The sequence below is a fragment of the Cherax quadricarinatus genome, chromosome 74 (genome assembly GCF_038502225.1).
Source record: "Cherax quadricarinatus isolate ZL_2023a chromosome 74, ASM3850222v1, whole genome shotgun sequence".
Lineage (NCBI taxonomy): Eukaryota > Metazoa > Arthropoda > Malacostraca > Decapoda > Parastacidae > Cherax > Cherax quadricarinatus.
Genome location: NC_091365.1, coordinates 3044185 through 3055000, shown reverse-complemented (window position 1 = coordinate 3055000; position 10816 = coordinate 3044185). Strand labels below are relative to the sequence as shown.

At 35.4% G+C, this 10816-nt stretch overlaps 1 protein-coding gene across 6 annotated transcripts in view; it reads right to left on the bottom strand.

The window, feature by feature from the left end:
- The window catches only part of how (protein held out wings), a 192903-nt gene that overhangs the window by 19334 nt on the left and 162753 nt on the right, over positions 1 to 10816 (bottom strand). For 3 of the 6 annotated variants that reach the window (XM_070100671.1, XM_070100672.1, XM_070100676.1), the window contains 4 exons: positions 7254 to 7397; positions 6058 to 6148; positions 1868 to 1930; positions 709 to 1026 (listed from right to left, as the gene is read on the bottom strand). In XM_070100671.1, coding sequence (XP_069956772.1) covers positions 709 to 1026; positions 1868 to 1930; positions 6058 to 6148; positions 7254 to 7397 — 616 coding nt within the window. The remainder of the gene's footprint in view (positions 1 to 708; positions 1027 to 1867; positions 1931 to 6057; positions 6149 to 7253; positions 7398 to 10816) is intronic. The other 3 variants (XM_070100673.1, XM_070100674.1, XM_070100675.1) reach the window with 3 other exon arrangements.

Genomic DNA, 10816 nt, shown 5'->3' with positions numbered 1-10816 from the left:
AATTTCCATACCACTCTTTACAAAAGAGTAACGAAACTACCTATATCAAATGAATATAAATAAATATAGCGCCATCAACTTTCACAACCTCAGACTTTTTAACATAATTATAATATATTTTCTAAATATTTTATAATGCATTTTGTCAAGCAGAGTTGACAATATAAAACCCTCACAACAACCATTCCTCTGAGTAACATGGCAATATTTTGGCAACTGAAATAAGTGATCTAAAGCATTTCTTTTCAAACATTTCTCAGAGGTAGAAAAAAGCACCATACAAACATTTACAATGAAAGCACTGGCCACAAAATGGAATGCAATAAACAAATCACTGGGCTTATTATGCACGCTGATGAGCAACATTTGAGAACTTAAAATGGTTTCCAACGTATTAAAAAAAAAAAAAAAAAAAAAAAGAGGAAGCTTGACCAATGACATGTCTCATTACACAAAACAACTATTGCTTCACCAAAAGCTTTTCCCTATGCACTGAAGAACATGTTAGGCCAGAGCTGGAATCCCTAGCACAACTGACGAGTTCCACGTATATCATGGCAACACACCACCGCACGCTGCAAATGCTGCGCGTGGCAACATGGCCAGATAGTGTGGTTAACCCGTGGTGGGTGTGTGAGCGGTGCGTGGGTGCGGTGGTGTGGGTGGTGTGGGTGGACTAGTACATGGTTCATCTGGCAAACAACCCACCAGCAGCGTCCGGGGGGTACTCAGTGAGGAGGGGGGAGCTGAGGGCAGCATAGTTGGCGGCAGCATACTCAGCAGCAGCAGCATATGGGGCATACATCAGACCAGCAGCAGCATCACCAGCAGCAATTAACGGTGGAGGCATGCCAGCAGCCCCAGTTCCATTTAATAGCGCAGTTGTCGTAGGAACGTGGATTCTTGCGGGCATGATGAGAGGATGGCCACCTAGGGGTGTGGTGGTGCGCAGTGGAGACTGAAGTGTCATCCCTGGTGTGAGCAGTCGTGGAACTTCCCCTGTAAGAGGACCCAGTCCCTCAATTTCTGGCAAGGGATAGAGAAGGCAGGGTTAGTGAGTCAGTCCACCACCAGCACACACACACACTCCTCAAAATGTATTAGTTATCGTTAAATTGATAAAAGAAAAAAGCAGATACTATAATCAATCAATACCTTTGGAAAGGAAGTAATAAAATAATTAAAATCAATAACCCAAAAACCATATTTTTAATTCCAAGTGTTAAGTATAAACATGTTAAGTATAACAAAATTACTGACATGACAAAATAGCATTAAGAAATATTAATTATTTAAATTAGTTGTCACAGCTCACACTCATTCAATGTTAAAAATACCACAATGTATAGCTAATTTCCAGAAAGGGATTAGCTAGTTTCAAATAACCAAACTCCTCCTTAAATTCATTTATTTTTAAATATGGTACAAGAGTACATATACAGGTACAAATTTTTAAGGTTGTATACCACTAAAAAAGCTAGGAGTGACTTTTAATCGTGATGTGACTCACAAAATTAATTAAAAATTAGTGCTTAAATTTTAAATTATGCAATGTAACATTTATGCAGATGTTAATCTCTAAAAGCCTGACATGCAAATAAAAATGTGAAAATTAATATTAATTTTTTTAATTATCTTCAATTGGTGTGAAGCTGTGAAAGAATGTCACCACCAGCATACAGTATCTGTATATGGACTACATGAAATTAATTAACCATTAACACTAAGGGGGTAAAGTTTACTTTAGTGACTTACTCTTATTTCATAATTAAAAACTGCTGTTGTACAATAAGAATTTTTAATTGTACAGTACTTAATAAATTACAGAAAAAACAAAGAGGGACTTAAAACGGCAATAGTACTATACCGTTCACTGGGTACAGTCGACCCCCGTTATAGTGGCTGCTCTGGGCAGAGGCAAAAAAGGCCACTGTAAGGAAATGGCCAAAACAAAAAGGTAATATAAGTGATTGTAATGAAGGTTATAATGGGTTAATTGGGTTGGTTTACTGATTAGTGGCCAATGTTAGGAAATGGCCACTCTAACGAGTCGACTGTATTATACCAGGATAGTAGTAAGGACTAAGCATAAACATGCTTGGCATATGCACCTATTGAATACACGAGACTAGCATATGAATAATCTTAACATAACCCCTTGAGTTTGGTAATCCATGCCTGAATGCCACAGAATTAGTCAAAATCACTGGGTAATTACTTATGAACAGAAAGAATCTTAAAACTCCAATTACCTGTTTAAACAGTTATTACTACAGTATATTGTTAAATTGGATAAGGGAACAAAGAGCAACCGTTTCATTGCTCTGATGATATTAAGAGTTAACTGAAGGTTTTATGAATAGCTGTATTGTACATCTAACCATTTTCATAAATTTCCCCACCCAAATACTGAACGACTGATTTTTGCTACATTGAATGACTACATCTGAAATTGGCCAGAAACTCTTAAATTATGCAATTTTTTTTTATCTATACTGTAAGTAAAATACAATGACTCGCTATTATGGGAACGAACAATTTGTCAATGTGAAATATAGCATTACAGGCAACATGTGGGTGAAATTATATTAAAATATATCTAAGGAAATTTCTATGTTAACTATTGTATTTTGTCAGCCAAGGATGTGCACTCTCAACATGTGAGGAAAAGGTTTGACAATGTCAAGTTTAGTTTTTATCTGAAGCATATTGTACTTCCCCAAAGCTAGACTACATGAGCATGGTATACTAAGATACATATCAACAAGTAATGCAGCTTCATTAAGTGTAGAGCACCACCCTATATTAATTTACCCTAGAGAGAGACCCATGGTGTAGGTGACAAGAAGTGCAAAAGCCTTTTGTTTGACAGTACTTCGTTTAAGAAATGTCACATTTCACTGTACCATAAAAAGTGACTAGATTTAGTCCAATACAACAGGAGCATGAAAAATAGAAATATTTTAATAATCCTCAATAATAAATTGTATGTCCAGAGACTTTCACATACGAACCTCAATTTAATATATAGCAATATACAATGTACTGTATGTTTTACGGTGCTGCTACAGAAATAAAATTTTATGCCTGTATTTTTTTTAAATGTTCAACTGCTTTGGTAAAATTATTAGCATTTTTTACACACAAGTAAGTGAAATTTTTTGTAAATTCAAGTGTTTATCACACCTCATATCCAATATGTATCTGGAACTGCCATTTTAATAATTCAAGAAAGTGTGTTATGTACTGTGATCAATGTGCTAAAAGTGCATAAGAAGGTAAGACTGTTTAGCCTTGGACTTTATATCTGCTCAAACTGAATGCCGCCATTTCAACATTTTAAGAATTATTTTCATGTTTAATTTCTATCAGACAAGTTTCATTTGAACAAAATGAGCCACTTATATACGAAGTTTTCTACAAGCTGGAGCACTGAAGGCAGCTAGTCTTTCATAACAAAGCTTTTACTGATACATCCTAAAACATACAGAAAAAATTACTTATTTAAAGCAAATTACATAACATGCAAAATAGTAATACGTCACTGAGTTTAATTTAATATTGTTATGAATGAGTACATGTCACAATTTTGATGCTATTAAGAGATGGGAGAAAAAACAAAAGCCTGATATACATACCAAATGGCCTCAGTAACTAAATACAGTATACTGTATATTAAAATCATAACCTTGCTTTTAGTGAGACCCGGTTGTATATCACAGTCATGATCTATGACCCTGTGTGATTCCTTTATACAGTAAAAGGGGCTTTACTTTTGGTACTACCCTCCCACCTAGTTATGAAAATAGAAAAGTGCAGCAATTCAAAAAGCCAGCTTACAACCCCCATCCATTGTTTTATGCCTCTCTCCACACCATATTCAGAACAGGGTGCTATGCTGGGTGTTTGCTACCAATTGCCAAGACTTCACTACTAGCAAATGCCTTCAAGTTAAAGAGTGAATGTAGCAGTCTTAATGATGCACTGGAAGGTGCTTAGTGACATGCATATGGCTAATGAATACAAGCTTACAGATAGCCAAGACATTGTCAGGAGTTTGAAAATACAACACTTGCTATGCTACCCATTGTAATATCTCACATATCACTGTATGATCCAAAGTAGTTTATGAACCAATACATCTTAAGTAAAAAAATTATATACCAAGGAAAACATTTTAATTCTATACACAGCAAGTGATACAAACTTAAGACCACAATGAGAATCTTGTTCCACAGAGCTTCTTTGATTTTACTGTATTACAGTGTCATTTGCTCATAGATGAGGGCACAAAATTACCCAAGTTTGTCAATCCATATGCTGTAAAAATAATTTCTGGGCAATAAACTGTGAATGCTCTGACACTTAATACTATTTACAACAGCAATGTCTTGCAACGATATGCTTCCCGTGAATACATTTTGGCCACATTTACCCAGAGGAACTTGCATCAGTGGACAACTATCAAAAATTATTCAAATATGGCCTAAAGGCTATTCATGTTTCAGACACACATTTTAAAGTCTTAAATGTGTTCTCTACACATACATATTTGGACACAATTAAGATATAAATGATAGAAATTAAGAAAGGATAATTCAAGGGTATGCAGATTATCAGCAGAAAGAGAGAAGGAAGAGTAAAAAAAAATAGACAGGAACCTTTAGGAACAGGATAAGAAAGAGGGTCTACCCTGTGATGTTGTCAACCATCAACTGCAGCCAGCAGCAGACCACTACAGAGGCCATTAGCAGTCATTCCAAGAGGGGACCATATTGAATACCCCCCTTAAATTTAGATTTTTCCTCTATGCACACATTTATTGAGTAGCAATACTTAGCCTGCTATTGAACACACCACTCTAAAGACAGCATTATGGCCCAAATAGTCAAGGCACACTAATGGTGCTATCAACTCCATCCTTGTAATTTCAACTTTCAGTTACCATTACCTTTATAGAGCATCATTATTTAAAATACACACAACCACTAAGATATGGAAGCACCTGGCAAAACTCTTCAAGATATTGCCAATTGGCTGTACTAAGTTCATTGTCAACTGGAAGTCAAGGAGTTCCCATAAAGCTCAAAGAAACAAATGTAGTAACACATTTGAGTTACAGTATACTACCTATGCACCAATTTTTAATCTTTTCAACCTGTTATACTCTTATTTTACTCAACTAAAAAGAAGTCATTTTTTTTTATTTATTAATTTCTCTGTTTTTAAATATCAGTAACTTAATATTTATAAGGAATATTCATTAATTTATTTCTGCAATATCCTTGCTGTAATTTCTTATGTTAAAGCTACTTTAGGTTTTTAGTAAAAAATTCATCATTTATTCCAAAATACTTGATTTATATAATAGCCTTCTGTCAACTTGTATCATAATTAAAGTTTATTTTATGCAAATACTGAATTGCAATAATGTGTATGTCATGAATACGGTGCACATTTAAAAACAAGTAAAACTACGTACGTACTTTGTATTATTACCTAATCCACTAGATATGGTGATGAATAGGTAAATGTACAGGAATGTATGTATATATGTATGAATGTATTTAAGTCAATTTTCTTACAATACTACTAATAAAAGTTACCATAAATATTTTAACTGTGCATTAAGAATTTTCTGAGAGTTATCTGATTTCTCAAATCATGCGCTCTACAAATGAAATACTGTAATACACAGTATTATTTTTGCATAAAAATCTTATTATATATACTGTATTTCAGGTACTACAGTATTTATATCTTGTATATTAATTAAGCATCAGGTTATTTTTATATCCTCATTATAAAAAACAGTCTCAAGGGGTTGAAAGATTATCTTAATACAAACCGTAGGAATATCACACAGAGTTAGGGCATGTAGTTGGAAGAACACTCACAGCACGTACACATGCCAGTAAAATACATCAGTCCTCACTAAGCTCATTATTTAAGCAAGGTAACCAGTGGAGATTCAAACAAAACACTACTGGAGAAAGTTTTAAATAAATGATGATAGTAATAAGAATAACCACAATCACACAATACAGCATAACATACCTGCATTTTTGCTGGAAGAATCTCTGTATGTGCCATTGATAATGGCAAGTTCCATTAGCTGCCGTTTTTTTAATTCATCCTCCCCATCAGCCTAAGAAAGAAAAAAAATTAATTCCTGAAATCTTTTCCTGCATTTATCAACACTGCATATGTAAAAGATATTATCTCGCTTATAAGAGCCTCTAGCAGCAGGTTCAGTGCATTGTCAAACCAAGGCTGAAGGGTAGGGGATACATGTTTTCTATAGTTTAGAGTTTAGAGTTTCCTGCCTGCCCACTAATATTGTTGTGTACTGTTTATCTCTGAAAATGGCTTATGCAGAGCCTCTCCTCCTTTCTTGAAAACATAACAGGATCCTGACTGACCCCTTTCCACATCCAGTTCCTCCCAGCACTGCTTCATTTCCTCTGTCATTAGTAAGTATTCTAGATGTCATATTTATAGCTGTAAGTATTGTATTGTAACGTACAGCTCAATATGCAGTCATCTCCTCATGGCAAGTTCTGGGAAAGAGGGAAGGTGTAGGACTTGTCCCATGAAGGGATGGATGGAGGTGAGAGAGTATTTAAGTGGTAGAGGTTTGAGCATCAAGCAGATGTGAAAAAAATGTTAGTTACAAATGAGTAGAGACAAGTAGTTTTTAGGGTTTACTAGGTTGTTACTAAGAGCAAGGTAACATATGTGAAGGTAGTCAAGGAAACATGCTAACTGGACTCGAGTCCTGGAGGTAGGAAGTACAGTGCCTGCACTCTGGAGGGGTGGGAATGTTGCTTTGAAAAGGTTATCTGAAATGTAGTGTTTGCACACTTCTGGAAAGACAGTTATTAAATGAATAATGGTAAAGAAGAAAAAGGCACAATAATGATAAATGGATCCCTTATTTTTGGGAGGGAGAGGGGGTCATCTTACCTTGGTGGAATATGCCCAATGTGTAAAAAAAAAAAAAAATTAGCAACATCTATGTGAATTTCTTTAACAATACTTTAGGATTATGGGTCACTAATAATTTACCAGTGATTGTTTATACAGTGCTACTACACTAATACAAATATTTAAAAGTAGACTGTTTGCTGATTTTATTAAACATTTAAGAATAATGTAAATTAAATGTTGAGAACAATCTTCAGAATAAATTGGTACAAATCAATTAATAAGGAGTATTAGGTCTCCTGTTATACTATATAAAATGGACTTACTGAAGGCACAAGCAGCTTGCGAATCTCTTCAATTGCCCGCTGGATCTTGAGCTTAGCTCTGTTTTCTGTGTCTTCTACAGTGATGAGCACATGAAGCTCTTCATTTAAGTGCTCCCAGTTTGGTTTTCCACGATTTTGTTCTTCCTGCAGAAAACAAATTATGTTCATTATGGAATTATGTTCATTATATATTTTTTTATTTTACTCAATTAACCCTTTGAGGGTCGACAGGCCCTCTCCAAGACTTGTTCTCAGGGTCGGCCAAATTTAAAAAAAAAAAAAAAAAATTCTTATGAAAAGATAGAGAATCTTTTCCCGATCATATTGACACCAAAAGTATGAAATTTGATGGAAAACTTATGGAATTATGCTCTTGCGAAGTTAGCGGTCTCGACGATGTTCACGCATTGGCGATTTTGCCCACTTTGAGCCCTATTTTCGGCCAATTCCAGTGTACTAGTCGACAAAAATCATAGCTATTTCTCTAGAACTCCCTTTTTTCTATTGAATGAGTACAAGAAACCACCCATTTACTGATTTCAACTATCCAATACAGTGGTCAGAATTTAGTAATTTTGCCAATTTCACACAAATTTCAAAAGATGCCAATTTCCAAATAGGGTCCAGAATAAACAAGAAAGACATTCCTGGCACTAAAGTAACATTTCCTCTGTTCGTTAGTCACATCCCCAGGCCCCTCTTATATTTCTTTGGCTTTCCACTTTCAATTTTTATTCTTACAAAAAATAGAAGATTTACTGTTATGCAGACTGCTGCATTAGTGTAGAAATGGTATAAATAATATCAGCGCACTTGTGAAAGAATATTACACTCACCAGTTGACATGTATTGGATGCTTGGCATGATTTGTTTACTTTTGAACTTTGGTAAAAATCGAACATTTCTGCTACTTTGAGCTCAATTTCAAGGTACTTTTCATTGTAAAACCAGTCAAAATCATCTCAATTTCTGTAATATGTCTTCCATTCTATAAAATGAGACCAAGAAAACTAGAATACAACAATAAATACCATACGGAAATGCAGTGCAAAGTCGCTGTTTTATTCCAAAAACACGGTCAAAGTTTTTCTTTTCTCATTGTGCACTGTGTGCTGCAGGACTTTTTTTATACTGTGCACACTGACCACAGACCCGTTCTTTCATATGTATGCCTACCAGCTTTCTCCCACTTGATTTGAGGGCACTAGAATTTAGGCGTACTAGTACGTCAAAAACCCTGGGTCGTAAGCCGTACTAGTACGGCCGAAACCCTCAAAGGGTTAATGGCAACTCATATCTGTTAATAACTCGTATATCTGTTAATGGGATCATCCTCCTCATCCCCATGACTGTCTCAGACTAGGCCTCCTAAATTAGAAAGGAAATATTACAGAACTAAAAACTATTAAGAAACAAAGAAATGTAAAAGTAGAAGCTTCTAAGACTTGCCTGCCAACTTACATGTTCATGAGAGGGAAGGATATGACCAGTAATCTTACCCGATTTCAAAACATTTAGGAAACTTCCATTACAATTAGTACATACTTGTATGGATGGTAGTACTGTATCACTCGGTAGTTGCTATCTACCAGCATACCTTTATCACACACCATAATGCCATCCCTTAAGTGGTATAGGAAAAATTTACAGAGGCCAATATTAAGGTTCTGGAAATAGACCAACACATTCTTTAGCCGAGTTTCAATAGTAACTCAAATACAGTAAACTTTCTGATGGTGTGATTTTACTTAGTTCAATTCTGCTGCAAAGTGACAAGTAAATGCAGTCTGTAAATGAATCTGTGCGGCAAGTACACGGTATTAAAAAATTCTGCCCCACACAGTGCATGATGGGAAAAGCAAACCTCTGGCACTGTGTTTGGTTTGAAATAGTGACTAAGGTGTTTTCTAGGTTAGTTTTTATGGTTTTGACTGTTTCTTGGTATCATTTGATAGAATGGAAGACATACCATTGAAACAGAGCTGATTTTGGTTGCTGAGAAGACATGGGAACTCATCAGCACAATGGACACTGACTCAGAGCTTGGAGTGGCAGACTTCCAGCATAAATTTAATATTGCAGATGCCATCAGCTATGTTAGAAAAGCATGGAATGAAGTTCCCCAATCAACATTAAATGTAAGATTATGGCCTAGTGTGGTGAATAACTTCAAATGTTTTCCCTCAATTCAGAGCCAGGTCCAGGAAATTTTTCACCTAGCTGGAGAATGCCAGTTGATGGCTTTGAAGATATGATACGAAAAGATATGAATGAGCTCTTAGATGAGGAAGAAAGAAGTCCAGAGTAAATGCTGGTGATGCTCAGTGCCCAGATTCAAAAGGGAGGCAGATAACAGATGAAGATGAGGAAGAACCACCTGCAAAATAATAGCTATCACTGCAACAGTTAGGAGAGCATCATCATCATGCTGTTAAACTAGAACTTTTTCACTGAATAGGACCCTGACACATCTAGAAACACTGATCTGAAGCTGGGTCTGGAGTAGCTGATGATGTGCTACGGCAAAATAGTGCAGGGTCAAACAGACCAGTAACATTACAGAATACCTCAGCACTCCAGTGGAACCATCATCCAATGACAATTTTGTACCGATATTAGTGCAAGAACCTCAGATATCCACCTTAGCCCAGTGGAAGCATAGAATCCCTCTCCACTCCTTTCAAAATCATTGACACATACTAGTAACTAGAATTTATGATAAATGTTATTTATGTAGCCTTTATATTTTTTAATTACAAGAACTAAAATATTTAGGATTATGTTCTTCAGAATGTAACCCTATTTTTTCCAAATGTTCTTCAGTTAATTTTACACAATTTTTTTCACACTATTTTTAGGAACATAACTACCATCTTATCGACAGCCTATGCTACTCAAATACTGTAAGCCTTCCTACCAAGCAATTTTGCATAGCCCAATTTTGTTGCAGTGCAACTGAAATAAATGTAACCAAAAGCTTCAATAGCTCTTAAAAAATCATGATATTACACATAATAAAACATTATTAATGATTAAAATACAGCCTCTCTTCACTTACCAAAGTACTCATTTATTGACGATGGGCTCTCTGACCAGTATGCATACCTAAATAATATATGTTAGTGCTGATTTCCTCTATTCTGTTTATTACAATATACAGTACACTACTGTATAAATATTTAAAAATATGCTAAAAATGTTATAAATGGTGCAAGGGTGACATTAAAACAATATCAAAGATGGCTGACACAAACCCACTACCATTACAGTATGCTCTTTGCTTAGTGAAGAATTCATTTACTGACGTTGTCTTAGGAACAGAACTTTATCAGGTGAGGAGAGGCTGTGTATTAGTAATACATGTCATAGATTTGGTGCATGACTTCTTCCTTTCCCTTTTTATCAAGCAATTTGGGATATTTTTAGTACACTATCTGGTCTCAGGATATTATTCATGACACCGAAGGAGTATTAGTGATGCTGGAGGTGCTAAGAAGAATAAGCCAAGATCCAAAATTTTGTTGAAGAAAATGAGTGCTAAACATGGTTAAAGATGGTGAATC